At 40.9% G+C, this 22,314-nt stretch overlaps 1 protein-coding gene across 2 annotated transcripts; it reads right to left on the minus strand.

Moving 5' to 3' along the window:
- Nucleotides 1–849: 849 nt before the first annotated feature.
- Med30 (mediator complex subunit 30) lies at nt 850–16,578 on the minus strand. Of its 2 annotated transcripts, XM_075961026.1 has the most exons (4): nt 16,306–16,578; nt 8,743–8,901; nt 7,211–7,315; nt 850–1,229 (listed from the first exon to the last, which is right to left on the minus strand). In XM_075961026.1, exons 1-4 carry the CDS (start codon nt 16,480–16,482, stop codon nt 1,134–1,136), a joined length of 537 nt encoding a protein of 178 aa, XP_075817141.1. In that variant the 5' UTR covers nt 16,483–16,578; the 3' UTR covers nt 850–1,133. The 2 variants fall into 2 exon arrangements, with proteins under 2 accessions (XP_075817141.1, XP_075817142.1); XM_075961027.1 differs by lacking the exon at nt 7,211–7,315.
- Nucleotides 16,579–22,314: the final 5,736 nt, after the last annotated feature.

Below are 22,314 nucleotides of genomic sequence, written 5' to 3' on the forward strand. Positions count from 1 at the left end.
AGAGGGTGCAAAAGCATAGACGACGAAAGGCCAGCACATTCTGAACTCTGAACCCCAACCAAGCTGTTCCCTTTCCCAGAGGAAGCTGGTTACTAGTTTCTTATGCAACCTTTTGGAAAGACTTAATCCACAAGCAAGAGTCAAATGCAGGACTGTCATAGTCAAATCAGGCCTGGTAGCAGCTTGTGACTCAGGCTGGAAAGCCCACCACTACCAGACATGTAGACTGAAAATGTACTTGGCCTCAATAAGTGAGTCTCAACCTATAGGTCGTGACTCCTTGCCGGGTCGGGGTAGGGGTGAAACAACCCTTTCACAGGGGCCACCTAAAACCGTCTGTATATCAAATATTTACATTGCAATTCACAATGTAAAGTTATAAGCAGCAACAAAAGTAGTTTTATGGTTAGGGAAGGGATCACCGTAATATGAAGAACTCTATTAAAGGGCCGCAGCATTAGGAAGGGTGAGAGTCAATGTCCTAAGAACTGTCTAGGTGAGAACTCTTAAAAGTCAGTGTTTGGAAACACACTTGGGACTAGCATGTCTCTGACAGGCGGGTCCCAGCTGAGCGCATATCTATGACCAGCTTGTACAGTCTTTGGATCGCCTCTCTCATTTCAGTTCAGAAAAACACCCGAAGAACCCGAGAAAAGTAATTGAGCAACAAGCTAGTTTCTTATTTTACTGGTTTGAAAATGAAATTGAATTAAGATAGAAGCTTAGGTGGTAATGTATTTTTAATTTTAATTAATTTCTTTCAGAGATAAACTTTGGTTGGTAATATACTGAAATATTTATACTTTACCTCTCTTTGAAAAGGATAACTAAAAGAAGCAAACATACTGGTTATGTTTAAAAATTTATTTATTAAGCTTCATTTTGCTTTTAAAAAGCAATTATTCAATTCATGAAGATTAAACAAAACTCACACCTTATCAAAGACTATTATAATAATCTTGTATAGAACCAAGAGCATTTAAAAAAAAACAGGCAGTGAATACTTTAACTGAAAACAGGAACTTCAGTGCTAGCCATTAAAATAGAGAGATAAATAATCTTTCCAAAGGATAATACTTGGGGGGAAAATCCAATTGTATCACACACGTAGAACAAGAGATTTAAATATCAGTTTAGTTCCTCATCGCCAACATGGCATTTATGTCCCAGATGAGATTCCGTAATTGGTCCATAATCTGCTTCAGCTGCTGGTTCTTCTGTTTCAGTTTCTGTGAAAACAAAAGAAATTACCACAATGTGAAGTAAAATATATAGATAATGATACTAGACGACTGAACTGCACTAAGCTTAGACTCCAGACAGAAGCGAACCCAAACATTCCTGCCAGACAGAAGCTCTCTGTGTTGGTTAGTTTTGTATTGCCGTAATAAGACATGACCAAAGAATTTATCTAGAGTTAACAATCCCAGAGGTTTAGAACCCATGACTATCAAGGCAAGGAACATGGCAGCAGGGAGGCAGACATGGAACCGGAGCAATAGCTGACAGCTCACATTTTGAGACGACTATTACCAGGCAGAGAGAGAGAGAAAAAGAGAGAAGGGGGGGGCGGAGGAAGAAAGAAAAAAAGAAAGAGAGAAAGAAAGAGAGAGAAGCTAGGAATGGCTTGAGACTTTTGAAACCTCAAAGCCCATCCTTAGTGACACACCTCCTCCAACAAGGTTATACTGCCCAGGTTTTTTTTTTTTTCTTACCAACTAAGGGCTAAATATTCAATATATGAGTACTGTTGATTATAATACAGTGGTACCGCATTAGCCCAGAATGGAGCATAATAAAGATTTCTTTATTTAGGGGTAGACTCAGATCAGCAGTCCTCTGCATGAGCAGGGAACAGGAACCAAATCCAGCAGCCCCGGGCTGCACACACTTTTTCACATCTGTGCATGTAGTACATTTGACCATGCCCAAAGTGGGCCAGTATTTTAAAGGCTATTGGCCGAAGGAATTACCACAGCATATGTGTCTGTGGGGGCCGTTCTCGTTCGAAGCATCATAGCTTCTACCCTTTCTCGCTTTCACAGACCCTAACAGATTCATTCCCTTATTTCTAACATAAGTCCACAGGGGCATCTGGCCTCTGCCCCCATTCTACCTTAACTATGTGACACATTTAATTGTGATAAATCTAGTACTTAGATGTTGTAGGGGCAATGGAACATAATGGTTACTACTACGCTTTCCATCCAGATGTTATGGTTGATCAAATGCTCAGCTCTGTATTAATTATAAATGGAGAACACTGGCCAAATTGTTCAACCTCACACCAGAAGGATGAAGGTAATCACTGACTCTTCCTCTTAAGAGTTCATGGGAGAATCAAGTGGTTTGATTTGCCTAAAATATTACAGTTGCCTAACACAGAAGTAAGCACTTGACACTTGGTGATAGACACAGAATGTAAGCTGTCAGGACAAGAAACATAATAAATGCAAAATCACTCTTCCAGGTGCAGCAGAAGTTACTGTCCTAAGATGAAGTACAGACTACTTCTAATTCTAGAAATGAAAAGAAAGTGGCCTAGTGACAAGGAAGACACCCACAGTAAGCCTTGCATATGCCCCTGCATCTCTATTCCTGGGCTAGACTAGACTATAGTTCATGCATATCTTAAGACTCCTTTCTTCAAGTTCTAGGTGATAGATATCAGCTTAGACAACATGTGATACAAACAGAGATTCTGGTTAGCATCCTTACCAGATATAATAATAATTATTATTCAGTAACACTTGGGAAACATTAAATCCAAAGATATAAAAATTTAATTAGATTATTTTAAAAATACTCTATTTAATTGCCTCCAGGTAAACTATTATATGTACACTAGGAAAAGGTCTAAAGTATTATTACTTCATTAAAAAGCAAGCTGAGATTAAGTGAACTGCTTTTATTACTTGTATATAGACTCAGAAGTCACAAGCAGGAAGAAGGTCACTAAAGGGGACATTAAATACTTTTACTAGAAAGCAGAGAAGCAATTACAGACACTTTAATGCTACTAATAATACTGATTAAATTAAATTCACGTTTGAAAATAGGGTAGCACAGGCACAGAAGAAACGTCTGACGGCACGGCACACAGGCCGCTACTCTCTCAGGGCTTGAACGGCCTTTGGGAAAGAAGACTGACAGACTAGGTTTTCAGATGACTCATCTCCTGTGACGACGTGGCAGTCAGTCAGTCAGTAAAGTGGTGTGTATATTGTCTAATTCGGGACCAGAGGAGGACGCACTTTATTACCACAGGGACCCTTCGCCCTGACAGACACCAAGGGTGGCATTACACTGGAAGGATGGCAATCTCAGTCACAGCCTTCACCTCTGGAACCGGTTATTTGATCTCAGACTAAGTTTTTCCCTCAGTTTCCTAATCACACTTTCGGTGTGATTATCGCAAAGGAAGTGATAATCAGTCACAGACTTGTGGCTGAAAAGCACCGAGTTTGAGTTAGTGTTGTTGACACATGGCTTCACAGTGGGTCCATGGATACTCAAGTCTATTGGTGCTTCAACAAACCATCACTTCTAGCTGGAGAATACTTTGGGTACCAGGGTCTTCTTTTTAATTCCAACTTTTTAATTGTTATGAAAAGAGAGAGATAGAGAGAGACAGAGACAGAGAGCTATTGAGAAAGAATAAAAGGATAAACAGTAATTTAAAAAAAAATCTAATTTTGAAAGTGGGGCATGGCCGCTCCCAACAGCTGAGATGCTCAAGCAGGATAACTGCTGTAAGCCTGAGGTCAGCTGAGTTACACAGTGAGTTCAACACCAGCCGGAGCTACATTGTGGAACCTGTTCTCAAAACAAACAAACAAACAATAATTCGAAGTATTAAGTTTTAACATATCTTGAGTGTGACCACCTTGAGGGTTTTCGGAACCTCAGCATCAAGTGGGGAGAAGGCACGACCAGACTGCATCCCAAAGGCCAGCAAATGACAGTATCCTCCTGGCATCTCAACAAGCCGGCAGTGAGCAGAGTGAAAGGACTTGGTGAGACGATGGGTGACGAGGACCATTACAAGTCGTGGAGGGCGAAAGGCCATGAAAATGAAATGCAAAGGTGAACTGCAGATGTGAGCACAGGGGGCAGGAGCGGGGACTTCGGCTTTAGAGACAGCTGAGAACCATCTAAAACTAAGTCTCAGGAACAAGCCTAGCCTTCACACGTCAGTAAAGACTTGGAAGCAACTAGAAGAAACAAAATCATGTTCCTGGGTAGTTAAAACAGATTTTATTAAACAGTATCCAAAACGCATTTGTAGAGGGCGCCCTTGATGGCGCCGTCACATTTTAAGAACACTCTTTTACAAATATGAATTCTGATATGCTGGTCTCATTAGCTCCTAAAATTTAAATTATACCAAAGGGTATTTCTAAGCTAACACCAAAATCCGAGCAACACTATTTTTTTTAAGTATAAAACAAGGTATCAGGGTAGTTTGACTCAAAAAAGACAAAGTTTTAACGAAAAAGTTATCACACAAGTAAAATCTGTGGAGTCAAAGCACGCCGTGAGACTGTCAACAGGAAAGCTGACAGTCATGCTTATTAGTGCCTAAGCTGTAAATACATTTTCATGACACGATATAAGATATAATGTATACAATCTTGCCACTGATTGATTTTAACAGGGGCTGACAGCTGCTATTTTCAAAATCCATCAGCTGTGCATAGTTTGTTCCATTAACAGGTGAGCGTGGAAGCAGAGTGGATCTTACAAAGGAAGTTTCTGCTAAGTCAGACCATGTAATTTAATATTCATATAAAGGCTGTGGCACTTGAGAAAAAAAAATGCTTTAATTTCCAAATGTTTGGGCTCGATTACACGTCAATCTTTCAATACTACCCAGCCCCTCTTTCAATCTCATTTCCCATCAACAGAATACTGCTAGGCGAGAGGAAACTCAATTCTGAGGATCCCAAAGCAGACTCCCCTTTACTTGGAAAACAGGGCTTAAGGATCTCAAGAGCCAGATGCGAATGGGAAAGGTATTAAAACAGCAAAACCTGGCTATGGCCACCAGGCCATTTCCATCAAATATAGAGGGCCGAGTGCATGACTCAAAGTCCATGAAGCACCTTATTTAATACAAATGACACTGTACTAATATATGGCACAAATAGTCTTCTTTCTGTAAATATCCCCTAACCATGCCAGGGGGGTGCGGAACGCTGCTGCTTTCTCTAGAATCTCACAATCTTTTTGTTTGTTTGTTTGAGGTGAGGTTTCTATGTGTAACAGTCCTGGCTGTCCTGGAACGGCTCTGTAGACCAGGCTGGCCTCGAACCACAGAGATCTACCTGCTTCTACATCTCTAGAGCTGGATTAAAGGCGTGTGCCACCACAGTCCAGCCAGAGCCTAAGAATATTAAAGTCCCATCCACCTGTCCACCAAGCACAGGAGGGTGGAGCAAACACACTGGCTTACTACTATGTGGCCAGACTTTCAGCAGTCAGCAACACTTGGCATATAGCCAGCACTCAGATATTTGAATATTAAAAAGTTAAGTTAAAAATAACTTCAACAGAAAATTTAGAAGGCCCTCAGAGACAGGAAACTGGAAATCCTTGGCAATCATCTCAGAACTGTTCTTTCTGTTGTTATTGTTTATTGCCTTTCAGATTTAAAACCACACATGGCTATTATTTTAAAGTATTCATTTTCATAATTAAAATTATCTATCATAATTGGTAAAAACACATTTTGCATATTCTGCTGCTACGGTTCAGGTAAGCACCTGTCAGAGTCCCGTGTGCTAAAACTACTTATATATACTGAGTTCTCATGGTCTTTCGCCACAAACATGTGTATACTTATATGTATATATTTATATGTGTATATAATGTCCTAAGTAGCTACCTATAAATGTATAAATGGAATCACATGGTTGCTATAATAAAACAAAGGTTTACTGGTTTTATTTGTAAAAGATTTTAAACACCTTATTTGTAAAAGCTATAATGTGCTGGGCCACAGCAGGCCCAGAGCATCAGGGTCAGCAGCCATAGATTAGAAGCAAAGGAAATGCTCCCTCTGCTTACGCTTGTTTGTCTCACACTTGCTACTGACTGACACGTTAAGGTACAGTCCTGACTACTTCAGAACTGTATGAACTGATGGGGAAAAGAGAAAATATGGATTTGCATTAAGAATATGTGCTTTAACATAACATATGTGAGGAAGACAAATATATCACATTTATGAATATTATAACTCCTTTACAAATGAACCCAATGAAATATTTGTTTCAGTATAGCAACCATGTGATTAGATTTATACATTCATCATCTAATGTATACACACATAAACATATACCTGTATGTGTATATCAACAGACCAGGAGAACCAGTATATAAATATTTTCAAGGCTGGCTGGTAGTGGGTAATGGTACCAGCTGCCAAATCCAAGGACCTAATCTGATCACTGAACCACACCATGGAGAGAACCAATCCCCTAAAGTTGTCCTCTGACCTCAATATCCTCCCAGTCTACTGACATTTTTTTTTTTTCCAGCAGTGAATTTTATTCTATTCATCAGTCTGGTCTGAAGTTTAAGTTAATCAAATCCTAAGCCCTTCTATCTTTGACTTCTGGTCACCACCATTCTCTGGTATCCAAAATCTATAACAGGGGCTAGGGAGATTACACCATGGGGAAAGTGTGTGCTATTTAAGAATAGAAATCCTGGTTTGGATCCTTAGCACCCACATAGAAGCTGGGAGCTTCCACGCACATCTCTAACCCCAGGTCCCATGAACTGCTCTAGCCAAAACGCCAAGCTCCAGGTTCAGAGGACTGACCCTGCTTCAAAGAAACTGTGTGAGGCGTGATAGGGTAGGCCACCCTACATCTCTGGCCAGCACATGCGCACACACACATGCATGCAAAGCAGAGAATGCAGGTCTGAGAACTCCTAAGCAATACAGGAAAGCTAGAGGTCATCAGACACGTGCTGTCTCTGGCCTGTCAAGAGAAGATACATACTCCCTCTCTCACCCCACATTCCTTTGAAAAAAATTTCCACACAATACAGAGTTTTGCTTTAATGGGGAATTTAAAATACCTAAATTGAATGTTTCTTCTCTGTAACAACCTGCAATTCACTAATGTAACTATATAGACTCTGGGTTAAGTCTTAATCAAGGACTCTGAAGTATACAATGTACAGACTTATAACTCACTTTATTGACTTCTGCAATTTCTCGTCTCTCTTCACTAGCAAAACGAGGTGGGCCAGCCCGGTCGTCGTTCTTTGAGCCATCCTCATCCACATATGGAATAAGTTGCTTGAAGTGACCAAGAGAAATACAAAATGGGGTCCAGATATGTGAATCAGACTACTATAGAGACCACATCCACTGAGGATCCATTTAATCAAAAATTTAAAAGATTAATCACAAAAAACCTTGATTTTCCAATAAAGTTCACTGTGTTTAACTGAAACCAGCAATGATAACAAAGCTTATCCTCCCCTCAAAAACCTACTGGCTGTCATATATCAAGTTAGACTCTGTTCATTCAGTCTGCAAATACGTAATTGCTAGATGCTGGCTAAATCACTGAAAGACGCATGTCAAGTGAGATGCAGCGTCTACTCAGAGACCTTCAGTCTGTTCAAGTAAGATAGTCTTTCCTTTACACTACAAGAACGGACCTTTGAGGACACGTGTGATGCAAGTGCCATCAACTTGACATTCAGAACTCCAGTGGCTGCAAGAATTTTTATTTGTCTTAATTTCTTTGAGGTATGAGAACTATTTTTAATAGGAAGAAATGAACAGAGCCTTGCCCTCTCTTAGGATCAGAGGGAGGTGGGTAGGAGGGTGTGTGGAGAGAATGGAAGGAGGGGAGGGAGTGGGAATTTGGATTGGTATTTTTTTTTTAAAAAAAAAAAATCTAATAAAAAAGGAAAAAAAAAGAAATGTACAGAGCAGTGATACTTCTAGCAACAAGTATTCTTAATTACGTGCGGCCTGTGAACGCTTACTGGAGAAAACCCCTGTACATGCAGCGGACATGGAAAATTATCATGAAGGAGCGGTCAGAGAAGGATCCATTTGGCAAATGGTTCCGTATTCTTGGGGCACATATACCTGACCTGCATCCACAAGCAGAATGGCACTGCTCCTGTTTTCTCTTTATTCCTTCAACCTCTCCACAGACTTTCCCCCCTTTATCATGTTCATATGTTCTGGTCTCTAGAATTTGGTGGCAGAAGTCAGTGCCCCAACCTTCGATTCCAGTCCTCCTCCCCTTCACCGCTTCCTCCTCACTTCTAATCTACGTCTCCTCAAAGTCTGATCTCCGACCGCTGGCTTCAGCTTGTTACTTCCTGTTTCATTCCCAGATCAACTGTGTTCTGATTTCTAGTCACTACCATTTCGATCAAGTTCTATCAAATACAACTTTTCTTAGCAATGGTTAAAAACTGCCATGATAACTAAATATTTTTTTCTAAGAAAAACAGAAGAAATCACTGTCATTAAAATCCCAACAAATGCATAAACACAAAAATATCACTACAAGGCTGGAAAACAAATGCTACAAAAATCATTAATGAAAAATAAACATATACACTCACAATTTTATCTCTTCTCAAAAGCAAAACAAATAATATTAAAAATGGGGAATATTGCTAAAAGGAGAAAGAAAAAACCTGATGTGTTGACCTTCCTTTGCCTCTGACATGCGCACTCCTGCTATGGACACGTACCTCGACAGGAATGGGGTCCATGCCCCCGCAGTTCTCGTTGCATTTGTCGTAGACCAGTCTTAACTTCCTGAAGAGAATAGAAAGCTGGCGAAGATGGTCCTGTAGCTTTGTTAGCCGGTCTTGGTAAGTTCCGGTATGATAAGTGACGCCATTTGGCAGCTTGGTAGGTAAAAGAAAACAATAAAAATATTGAAGATTTAAAAGTAATCTACATTAATTTATTAGCAGTCTGGTACAGTGTTTCACTGCAATAAAAGAGTCTTAAAAAAGGCTCTGTGAATAGACTGCTGACCAGCTGAAAGGCTTTTGCCCTATAATGTCATAAATATACAATTTTAATATCACTACCACATGAAAGCAGAAAGCTGATGAACCTTTGAGAATACACAATTTTTTATGTATTATATAAGTTTATATGAATTTTATACACACATATATACCCATCCATCCATATAATATACATGCATATATTATATACATGCACATACATTTAAAACTGAAGCGTAGGGTTTTGTTTTGCAGAATTGGAACAGTGTGCTCTCTGTTCTGTTGCAGAAGCATTTTCAAATCTTAACTATAATGATCAAGAGGGTAAGATGTGCAAAGTACAAACTAAAACACAAACCACCAGAGTCTTAATAGAAAGTCTTAATAGAAGATATGGGTACAAATGAACATATACTCAAACATCATTAATAAATCATTGCAAATTACTCTTATCATATATGTTCTAAGTCATCAAATGTTCTTAATTCAAGAATCAGCCAGGCCTGTAACTCCTCTCAGAAGGTTCACATGTTCAAGACCAGCCTGTCACCTAACGTGAATTCAAGGGCAGCTTGGGGAAATGTAATGAGACCACGTTTCAAATACAGAGTACAAAGCAGGCAGGTGCTAGAGCCCAGAGGCATAGCATTTGTCGTGTCCCCCCCACCCCCCACCCCCTGGCCAACACAAGGGCCAAGGTATATCAGCCAAGGGTATAATTATCAAAGCTAATTAATCGGTAACATAATTTTTCCAAAGAAATATTCATTGAAAAAAAAACAATAAAGTCACTGTCAGATGGAATTTGGGTAGACTTGAGTAATTTGTTTCTGTTTCCCAGATTCCCTTTGATAAATGTTACAGTTTCTCAGCTCAGGAGACAGATCTTCTGAAATTTCTGAATGCTTTCTAGTTTCAGGAATCCTCAGCATTAACCCATGTTAAAATGCACCTGGAAGTATGACGAAATACCAAGGGCCCTGTGGCTCACAACATTTTAAAGCAGGATGGCATTAGAAGGGTTCATACGTCCATACAGTGTGGGATTTCCCCTAAGAACCCCTTTTACAGACATTAACAGGCACCAGCGACGCAGACAGTCAGATGACCCCACCGTCCTGTCTGATAACGGTGTGGCGATTACATCTCACGCAGAGAAGCAGTGGCCTCCTGAATCATGGCATCTAACCCGGTTTGCTCCTTGGTAAAAAGCAGAACTCCTCTTTGTAGCATATTTGGCACAAGAGTTTTAGTGTATGGTCTGAATAATTCTCATGAGCATTTTACCCCTAAGTGTGTGTTTACGTGTTTATGAGAAGCGTATGTCATGCACAAAATGATTGATGAGTCTTATTATAAAGAAAAGCAATCTTGCTGAAATGCAACGAATTATCCACCTGAAATCTGCCAACTGAGTACGTTTAGATATTAGTTTTTATACTTCCTCCTCACCTTTCGTGTGTCAAACATTGCTCTGGACGCGAGAGTGGCAGTTTGAATGAGTGATGAGGCTTCCATACACTACAGAACGTATGGTAATCGCACCTAAGCTCCCTGCTGCATGCTGTGGTGGAGCTACTCAGCTGGAAAGCTCATCAATAACCATCGCCCTCATGAATATGGATGAAACCTCATAAATATATCACACTCCCACATACTAAAAAGGCATACAACTAAATTCATCATCTATTCTTATAATAAAAGCCCCCATATATGAAAAACATATTTAGGTTATAAAGTCAGCATCACGATGGATGTGCAGCCATTGGAGGAATTCCCACTCAGGTCAGGAACAGAAAAAGACACATACTGAGACCACTGTTACTGATGATGTACTCTGTGGCGAAGGAGCTGGCCAGGGTGACTATGGAAGACAGAAAGGTTGAAACATAAAAAAGAAAGTAGTATAATGACCACTGTTTCCAAATGACATCATAAAAAGCCACCAACGGTAAAGGAATTCCATACGGAGGTAAGTGTAAAGCTAAAGGAGGGGAAGAAAGAGCTGTGCTTGCATCTCTACAAAGAAAATGGAAGAGCAAGAACCTAGTACATCAGAAAAAAGAAAGAAGGAAGAAAAGATTTAGGAATAAACCTAGGAAAGATAAAAATAAAAACCTCAAATGCAAAACAAGAAAAGAAGATTCCATGATCTTGGTTACTAAGACTTAACAGTGTCAAGGTTTTCTAGACTGAAAAAAAAAAAAAACTAATAAAACCACTAACAGGTTTCTCTTGATCTAAGATGTATGTGGAAAAGTAGAAAGGACACTTATTCTGACATAGAAATATAAACCCACCACAGAAACTCAAAGACTATCTGAGAATAAAACATTCAGTGATGGAAGCGAAGGGGAAAGAACCCAACACCCCCAGCCAGATCCATCTGTACAGAGCTGCAAGCGGACCAAATGAGCAGTGAGGTGAGCTTTCAATCAGCCACTGTGCAACAAGGTGAGTGCTGTCCGTCACACTTCCTAACAGGATCAATCCCACAAGGACCAAAGGTTTACCAAAGCAAAACTTCCAGTGAAAACACACAGAATTCTTCATCATTTGAGAAGGCATTCCTAATTAGACATAAAATCTGTAACCTAATAAATCATATGAACTGGAAAATCAAGAAATCATACATTAAAAAAAATAAGCAGGGCAAAAACTACCTAGAGGAATCAAAAGGTAAAATAGAAAGACCAGACTGAATATACCAGGCACAGTAGCACAGGTCTAAAATCCTGTAATCTCAGCATTTAGGAAGTTGAGGCAGCATCACAGGTTCCAGGGCAGCTCCAGCTACACAGTGAGACTCAATTCCACAACAAAAGAGAAGAAACAAAAGTAAAACCTGGGGAAAACAATTGCAAATATATCACAGAAAACAAGGGAGATAAAAAAAAAAATCACACCAACACACATATGCAAGCACACACACGGTAAAATTGGAATAAGCAATAGCAGAAAATAAAACACACAAGATTCATAAATATATGATGAAATGTTCAAACTCAATCAAATAAGGAGAAAGGTTAGGTAGTTTATCTGTCAGGTAATCAAGCACCTAAAAGCATGATCAATCCATTGTGATGGTCTGAGTCAGGACACAGGAATAACTTTCAGAGGACAGTACAAGAGGACTCATTCAGTTACAATTCTTATAAGTTAGCCGATTCTAAAAGCTCATCAGCAGGTAGAGTGATTTGGTTTTTTTTTTTAAAAAATATTTATTTATTATGTATACAATATTCTGTCTGTATGTCTGCAGGCCAGAAGACGGCACCAGACCTCATTACAGATGGTTGTGGGCCACCATGTGGTTGCCAGGAATTGAACTCAGGACCTTTGGAAGAGCAGACAATGCTCTTAACCACTGAGCCATCTCTCCAGCCCTACAGTGCTCCTTTGTATGGGACATAATCATTTGCTCCAACACCAGAGTATTTCCACCCAGTGGACTGCTATATGGTATAAGAAGAGAAAGGGAGTACTTTATGGATATGAGTAAGTTACAGTGTAGCAAATAAATAAGGCAAAGTACAAAATATTATGCACAGATATCTGTGCAAAGGGGATAGATGAGACAGTATGTAGGCACAGATTTGATTAAATATGCAAAGAGCACTTGCAAGATAAACATAACCAGTGGCTAGAATCATTAACAGCCACTGCTCACAGAGAGGGATTAGGTACCTAGCAGACAGGGAATAGAAAGGAGAATGCTCTCTGCAGTGTTCTGCTATTCCTAAATTATGAATATATTATGTAGCCAAAATATGCAATAAAAGATTAAAAGGATAATAAGCAGAATCAAAGCAATGCTATTTGTTCACAGGGAATCTTAATCTAGGATTCAGGGATATTTGGGGAGACGCTTCTTAACACCTTGCAAACATTTTTCAAAATGTGTTTATTCATTATTTTGTTTCTAAGGAAAGTCTATAGTTTTCAGAATCTTGAGGAGCTAAAAAAGATCTAACAGACAAACTTTTTCTCAAAGAAATGTGTGGAAGTAACTTTAGCAGTGTGTATTTATGCTGCTTCGCTTTCATGCACTAATACAGATGTTTTGAAATCCGAGTATGTTGAAGAGCTTGGGGTTGTCCCGCCTACTGGAGTCCTAGAAGATCCTCATTTCCCAGAGGATGCCAGAAACTGTGGCATGATAACCCTATTCGTAGGGTCTGACCAGTGTCTACAGATGACGACCGAGTACAAAATTAATAAAAGCACAGCAGAGCAAAGATAAGTGTGCTGGAATGAAAGCTAGGGACAAACAGTCTACACATCATTCCGTTTTTCAAAACGTCCTCTTAAATATCTACTACGAAGCACGTGTAACGGAAGTTGGATAAGCTGCCTACAATTAGATGAACAGCCATGCTGTTCTCTTTTAAGAACATCCATTTACATCATCACTTCTGACTTTTTGGAACGCAACAGCCTTTTTGGGTCATTGTAAGGTCCCACAAAGGGTTTGAGATGAGTCTGAGCACAAAGTGGAAGGTAGATGCACACTGTGGAACTTTCAGAAAGAGTCTCATTCTACTCAGGTGATGAGTGCAGCTCTAGCTCTCTTAATAATACAGATGCCTCAGGAACAACTGAAGTGATGTAACAGGAGGATATCAAAGCAGTCGGCTATAGCAAGGAACCGCTTGTTTGTCCCGGCCGCCCAGAACCAAAATAACCACACAGAAATTGTATTAATTAAACCACTGCTTGGCCCATTAGCTCTAACTTCTTATTGGCTAACTCTTACATCTTAATTTAACCAATTTCTATTAATCTGTGTATCACCATGAGGTCATGACTTACCAGCAAAGTTCCATACATCTATCTCTGGCAGGGGATCCATAGCGTCTCTCGACTCTGCCCCTCTTCCTCCCAGCATTCAGTTCTGTCTTCCCTGCCTACCTAAGCTAAGTTCTACCTTATCAACAGGCCAAGGCAGTTTCTTTATTCATTAATGGTAATGACAGCACACAGAGGGGACTCTCACATCAGTCTGTGATGGTAGGTCATCTATTTATCCTCTCTTTAACCTTCAGTTTCTTTAACTATAAAATAGGAATTAAAAACATCTCTCAAAATTGTTCTTAGATTTGTGGACCTAGCCAAGTAGCTGATAGTTGTTTAGCTATCTGTGACCATACCTGCTTCTCCATGCTCTATCTAATTCAGATGCTGGCACAGGGCAAGCTAAAAATAACAAACAGTGCATGCTAAATTTCGAGACATCATGAAATCCACACTCCAGTCATTTTTGTTAGTAATCTATTCCCTTGGAACTGCCATAGAATTTCATTCTTTTCTTTGAGTGCATTTATAATGATACTATCTTTGTATGACATTGCACATTGAGTAACTGACACAGACTCCCATGAAACAAAATCACATTTATAAAGATAGAAGACAAAAATCTCAACTATCTTTTCTTGACACAAAGAAAAGCAATAAAATGCTCTTTAAGGCATCCGTAGAAGTAAAAGTTATTAAAGTCATAAGACAGGCCTCAATTACTCCACACTGAGCAGCTTTAGGGCGCCAATTTAACTCTCTGGCCCATAGAAACCTTATCAGTTCAACAAAGATGCTTTTTCCATCATGTAGTCTTAGGATAAGCAAACACTAACAACAACTTACAAAGTGTGTGGGAACAATATGGATATCTGAAGGCAAAGATGAACTTAGACCCAGATAATCATTATAATTACCCTTCCAGATTTTAGACAGGTTATAAACATAAAGGAAAACTTAAAGAGCAAAACTTCTAGGAGAAAACATTTAGTGCTTTGGGTTACACACAAATGAATTGAGTCTGACACCCAAAGATCTGTAGCAGAACAAATCAACAAGTGTTATGAGATTCCACCACAATTATAAGATCTCTGCTCCTCAAAAGATGGTTTGAAGGAAGTGAGAGCCACAGAGTGACAGGAGCATCCAGCAAAGTAAAAAGGCACAACAATAAGAAATGAAGATGAAGATGAGAGAAACTAGAACCCCCGAAGACTGCTGATGGAGATTCAAAAAGGTCAGCCACATCAGAAAAATTACTTTATAAATTTAACATATATATTATGGACACGATATATACATGATTCAATAATTACACTTCTAAACCATCTACTGAAAAGAAATGAAGCACATGCCCACACAGAAGTCCGTAAAAAACAAACTTTGACATTATATATGAGAGCATCGCTGTTGATAAGGGCTCCAAAGTAGAAACAACCCAAACTCGCACCCACAGATTAACAAATGCAAACGCCACGATGTATTCATACAATAAAATAGTAAGAAAAAGAAATGGCATCTATATAGATAGATGCTGAAAGAACAACCTTGGCCCACAAAGCTCACCTGCTATGTGATTACTATTACACAACGCTCTTAAACACAAACTAGCAGCGGTTCCCTGGGGATTGAGGCAAAAAAGTCACAGGTGGTACAAGGAAACTTCTTGGGTAATGGCTATTTTCACTGTTGTGACTATGATCAAGTCACAAGTATATCCCTAAATATGTCAAAACGTTCCATTAGCACAGCTTACTGTATAGTCTAGTTAAGCCTAGAAAGGGGGACAACTATTGTCTCAATTCTTCAGCTTCAGAGCCATTTCCTTCAAGGAGAAATTTTGCTAGAAATCTTCTAAAGTCATTTTAAAAGGCAGGTATGGTGTGATCCACTTGCACTTTGGAGAACACAAACAAGTTTATAAAACAAGCTTGACACAACTTGGTCCAATCAAGAAATTGGTGGTACTTTTAATACCACCGACGACGTCCTAGATCTTTGAAGATAGGCACTGGAGCTATGTGGAGCTGGTGGTAAGGGGGATCACACCTGATGTCTCCTGGAGCGGGGTGGGGATGGGGGGCAGACACACGCTGGGGACACTTCTGGGGGTAATGGGCACAGCCGCTCCAGGAGTGTCCTGGGGTGGGGGAAAGATGCATACTGGGAAACACTTCTGGGAAAAGTGGGGTGACTACATCTGGAATCTCCCAGGCCAGGAGGCAGACTCATGCTGCGGACACTGGGGGTAAGGGGGTGTGTCCACGCCTGAGAGATTCCCAGGGCATGGGGCGGACAGAGCCGGGAACAAGGGATACAAGGGGGACTGCCATCCAGAGCTCTTCCAGAGTTGGGGACACTGGTAAGGGGAAGAGGGGGCGTCTGCACTCCCAGGGCAAGGGGCAGGCTCACGCTGAGGTCACGGGGTGGAAAAGCGACACGGCCATCCCAGGTTGCCCGGAGAGGCCCCCTTCCACCAGCCCTCTCACCCCAGGCGCCCACCTGCATGTTCCGGAGCAGCTGGAAGATCTCCATGGTGCGGTACACGATATCCTGCACCGTCTCCTGCCCGATGCGGCACAGCGTGGCCGTGTTGACCTCGCGCGCGGCCTGCTGCGCCTGCGGGCCGCCGAAGGGCCCGGGCGCCATGCCTGCGGGCGCCAGCGGTGGGGTGGACATGGCACTCGGCTGCTCCGTTGGGCTGGAGCCGACTCTGTTGATTTCAAACCGGCGGCGCCACTTCCGCCCCGCCGCGACGCAGGCGTCCTCCCGGAAGACCTGGGAACCAGTCGCCACGCAAAACCGATCGCGATTGGGCTACGCGCCTGAGACGGACGGGAAGTTAACCAATCATCAGTGGAGTTCTGGCCAGGGGGCGGTACCAGTGGTGGATTGGATGGATTCTCCCAGAGTCCAGTCTGGGCTGCCTTAGGTGTCTTCATAGAGCTCAAGTTTTGCATTGGTTCTTGTGGAGCATTTTCTCATAACAAACTTATGAGATGTTTCTAATTATTGTCAGGTTGCAGGCTCAGAGGGCTGAAGAACTTGTCACTTGAGTATAGCTTTCTGCTGTTCAAAGCAGAAAATATGATTTCTGTTTCTTGTTTACTTCAGTAACAAGAAACTCAACCCCGGGGATTGTTTTTGTTCCCTGCTCGAATATTTTCGAAGATTCTCTTAAGTAACACATTTGCCCACATGCACTACTTTCTGGCTGTGAAATTACGGGAACCATCCCTCACAGGAAGACCCCAATGTGAGTCGGAAATTGCAGAGTATCCTGCCCCGGATAATTCTCTGCATTTTCTATTCATAAATATCTATGAAAATATTAAAATATAAATTAGACAGTGTAAGATATTAATGATATTGTAAGTATAGCAATATATTGTCACAGTTATTTCCGACTTGGTAATTATTTCTATAAATTGTAATTTAACAGTTTTGAACCACAGTTGACCTCAACTAAATGGTAAAAAGTGAAATGGCAAGCAAAGGACAGTTGTTCTACCGCCTAATAGTGTGGTTTGTTTACTTTCTGATTTCCCTTTACTCTATGGACATGCTAAAAGTCAATCTCAGTAAAAAAAAAAAAAAAACAAACTTGTTCTATTTTATTCAATTCCTATAGTCTCTGGATTTAATGGAAATGGCTCAATAAGTAATTAGTAAATGATTTTTTAAATAGCTTAAGGAATGTATAAACAATTACAAAAAGGAAAAGAAAGAAAAACTATTCTCTTACAGTTTACAGTACATTTCAAATGAAAAAGAAAAAGTCAAGAATGTGAAAATTGGTAACAGGGACAGAATGATTACATCTTAAGAAGTATGTACTTCATTCAGACTTTCCAGAAAACAGCTACTAAAAATGGCTTAGGAAACATTGTAGAGCAGTGGTTCTCAGCCTTCCAAATGCTGTGACCCTTTAATACAGTTCTGCATGTTGTGGTGACCCAAACCATAAAATTATTTTCCTTCCTGCTACTTCATAACTGTTATTTTGCTGCAACCAGAATGTAAATATCTGATAGGCAGGAAATCTGCTGCGTGACCAACAGAAGGGTCATGGCCCACATGCTGAGAACCGTTGCTATGGAGATTTATTTGTTTATTAATCTGCTCTGCTGGTGATCAGAAGAGCATTCACGGTGCACCTACTGTGGGCTGAATACTAGGATAGAAATGGTGTAGTGAGAAAGTTTAGTAAAAAACCGCTCTCGTGGGGAATAAGCACTAATTACTGTGAAGACTGTATTGGAAGGAAGATTTGAGGTCCTGACATCAGGGCGCGAACTCTTTAGCAGAGCTGGTACAAGATGAAAGGGATAATCTGGGACTTCAAAGTGTGTGGAGGCGGAGAGCTAACTATGCCCACATTGTAGCTTCGGAGACCCAGAAGCCGTCACCAGCACTGGCAGGAATGCTTTCCATAAAGTAAAAGAAATTTAATATGAGGATAAGTACTGGGAAATATGATTGAAGACAATTTGGAGGACCCAACACAGTGCCAAAAGCTCTGAATCTGAGTGAAAACACAAATCATTGAGGTGTTTTCAGGAGAGCGATCTAAACACAAGGAATCTCCAGGGTAGAAGACTTACTCTTGCTTTTCAATGGGCTGTGGCTGGTGGGTGAATGTTGCTTCCCTCTTTCCTGAAAGGTATTGATCCTGATGACCTGAATTAGGGAAGGGCACAGTGGATGAGTTAGCGGTGAAACTAGAGATGTTGATGTTGACAAGGATGGATACATGTGAAGGAGGTGGAATAAAGGAAGCAGCTTCTTCTGCTCTGTATAAATGGGTGAAGCTTCTTCCATTTACCAAGATAGGGTACCCTGAAGAAAAAGCATGTTTCAAAGAAGGTGTGCATCCTATTGTTTGCCTAATGCCATGATAGTATCCACCCCTGCCAACAGTTTTAGAGCTCAGATTCCCCGAACCAACTTCAGAGGTTGCCAGGGCTGTGACTTTCTAAACTATCAGGGAGTTTCTGATTTTGTGTCTCTTCTAGTTCCTAAGGGCTGCATCCATCCTATGCTTTGCAGCTCCCTACCTCTCAGCACCCTACTCCTAGCATCTTTGAAGCTATCATTGACCCCCTCAAGATTTTCTCCCAATGCCATCTCTGCTTCTAAGTCCTCTGCTTTCCTCTTCTTCATTCAAGGATCTAATACTTGCATTGGAATGTCCCCCAAGCAGTTCAGGATACCTTTTAGTTTTAAGGTCAGATGTTCTTCAACTTCAATTCCATTTACTACCTTGATCTCCTGGTGTGGGTGAATGGTCTGATTCTGTCAATTTTATTTTAAATAAACGCTGATTGGCCAGTAGCCAGGCAGGCAGTATAGGCAGGACAACCAGACAGGAAGCAGAGGTGGGTCAATGAGAACAGAAGAATTCTGGAAAGGAGGAAGGCCATTCCTCTGCAGTCCTGACCCGACCACAGAGATGCAAGATGTGACTGCCCCGTTGAAAAATGTACTGAGCCACATGGCTAACACAGATAAGAATAATGGGCTAATATAAGTTTTAAGAGTTAATAAGAAGCCTGAGCTAATGGGCCAATCAGTTTATAGTTAATGTCAACCTTTGTGTGATTTCTTTGGGAATTAACAATTGCGGGAACTGGGCAGGACAGAAACCCTGACAACAATCTCCAGCCCCTTGTCAATATATTCATAGATTCAGAGGTTTTGAGTGTAAATATTTTGGGAAAGCAGCTATTCTGTTCACTACATGCCTCCATTCCAAACTACATGTTAATCAAGACTCAGGGACCTGGGTTGGAAAACCAACTAACACAGGAAAGTTTCCTCACCCCAAACCAAGTTTGGAATTAGGATAGAAAAGAGAAATGGCAGAACTCATAGCTAAGCACAAATGCCTGCCAATGAGATGTAGAAAAGTGCAATAGAAGAAGGATGAAGTGAGCAGGGGAAGAGCAGCACTTAGGCATGGGGAGGTTTGAGCGAATATTTAAACATTGGCTGATGTGCCTTCCTATAATTCTGAGAGAAAAATAAACACTGAATGACCTGCATATCACCCATGTGCTGTCTGGTCTCCTACCACCCATTGCCCTAGCATCTTTCCATGCCAGGCACAGTGGCCTTGTTGCTCGTTTTTGACTTCCCATTGAGGTCATTCTTTTGCTTGGGAAGCTCGTCTCTCAAGATCTCCACAGTGTTTTCCACGGCTACTATAATTAACAAGAACCTAATTTAGTTTGTTTTGCTGCTACAACAGTTGCTGTCATAAAAAACTATGTAATAAAAAACTATGACCAGGGTAATGTATAGAAAGGAGAACTTTTTTGGGCTTATGGTTTCAGGGGAATAAGAACAGGTAGGTATGGTGGATAAAGCAGCAAGCTGAGAGCTCACAAACTGAATGGCAAACATACACACACACACACACACACACACGAGGTGTGTTGTGTTGGGGAGACCAACACTTGAACCAGCAGTTCATCTTTCAGTGACAAGGTCCTCAAGGGGAGGATCCAGTGGATGAGAAAGACAGAAAAGATATGAGACAAAGGAAAGCTAGGGTGAAGAGGTCTTGCACAAGCTATGTGTTAGGCCAAGCTAACTTAGTAACACTGAATCCAGGAAAGAAATGGGACAAAAACTATAATACAATGGTACTAAGTCAGTGGGGGACTAAATCAAACAATTTTGCACAACGGAAACACAAACCATCTGAAATACACCAGAGACCCAGTACATAGTGGCCTTGGGACTGGTGGGACCAATAACTGTAGCCCCTAAGGTCGGGAGAGTTGATTTCTCAGGATCTGAAGCTGCAGCTCCCCCAAGGCCCTGGTCCCAAACCATTACCAGCTCTGTCAAGCATGTTCTTAGTTTTGGGAAGGAGCTATGTTCCATTTCCATACATCAGGTTCTTCCTCAGAGAAAGTCTCAGCTAATCAGTCCAGCTAGAAGGAGACAGAGAGAGGTACTCCTTTAGTGACATACTTCTTCCAACAGGGCTGTACCCCCTAAGCATCCTTGAACTAGTACCACTAGTGTTCACCTACAGGAGCTTATGGAAATGCTTTTGTCCAACCACCACAATGACTTATCACAGTCCAGTGGCTTAGAGTTACAGAAACGCTTCAGTAGGTCAGAAGATGACACTGGTTTTATCAGCCTAATATAATCCACCAGCAGTGCCATACTGTTTCTCGCGAGTCCTGGAGAACCTTTCTGCTCACACCATTAGAAATCCTGCACCTTGTATTTATAGGATGACCCATACCCACATTTTATCAATGGTTATAAACCAAGCTCGCTTCTGGAAAATGCTCCATTCATTGCCTTTGTGGCCTATCCCTCTACTCAAAAGATAGTCATGACCATTGGGTCTCTCAGCCTTTAAATGTTTCCTGCTTCTTCTTTCATTGTCATAGTAAACAACCGCTGACATTTCATAGTTAAAGGCCTATGTGCTTAAACTTGGGCTGACCACATTACCTAAGATAATCTCATGATGTTAGGTTCCTTAATCATGTCTATAAAATCCCCATTTCTGTAAACTTTATTAAGATATTCAGTCTCCAAGGATTTGCAATGGATGTTTTTTGGGGCCACTCTTCTATCTGCCAGATAGCCTTCTGGATCTTTCTAATTTATTTTATGTTCAGTTCTGTCACTTATCACAAACTGATTTATTTTATGGCTCCTCTCCCTAAAGAGACAGTAACCTTCATGAATTCAGATTGTTCCTTTTGTTTACTTTGGTAGATTCAGCACCACCAGCAGGACCTGACCATGCTAAAGCTCAATAAACAACCAGTCAAAGGACTATGAATTTACCAGGAAGGTAAATTTGGGGGGGGGGGCAGAATAATAAATGATGAAGCCTCCCTGGTGTGTGTGTGTGTGTGTGTGTGTGTGTGTGTGTGTGTGTGTGTGTGTAGACATCCTGGGCTAAAATTTTAAAAAATGATACAACTCAGTGATATTCTACTCAGTGATGAGCAAAAACTACATTATCTTCCATATAAAATACAGGAGTGAGAACATTATCTCCCTTCAGGGTTACTAGCAGGCTTTAATGAGATGTCGTGTGGAAAGCATTTATAGTTTCCAGCCTAGCGTGTGTATAAATACATTTGTGCTGTATTTTCTTTCAGTGTGCATCACAGGAAAGTGAGGAAGAATTTTTTTTTCCAGGACAGAGCCACAGGACACTAAGAGACAGAAAGAGGACAAAGAAGAACAATAATAACAAAAGTTGGGGCCAGCCGGAGAAAATCATAACAGTATCAGGCTATGAAGGAAAAACTACTCCGAGAAGTAGCTAATGCGGGAGAGGATTATAAACTACTGGAGACTAAGAAACAACAAAAGCCGAATGATTAGTGCCAAATCTCAACTTGACAGGCTCCAGAATCACCAGGAGATGAGCCTTTTGGCATGTGTGATTGGGAATATCGTGATCATGATCATTGATGTGGAGAGACACATGCTGATTGTGGGCACGGCTTTCCCTGGGCAAGACTC

Source organism: Microtus pennsylvanicus, chromosome 2 (assembly GCF_037038515.1).
Source record: "Microtus pennsylvanicus isolate mMicPen1 chromosome 2, mMicPen1.hap1, whole genome shotgun sequence".
NCBI classification, from domain to species: domain Eukaryota; kingdom Metazoa; phylum Chordata; class Mammalia; order Rodentia; family Cricetidae; genus Microtus; species Microtus pennsylvanicus.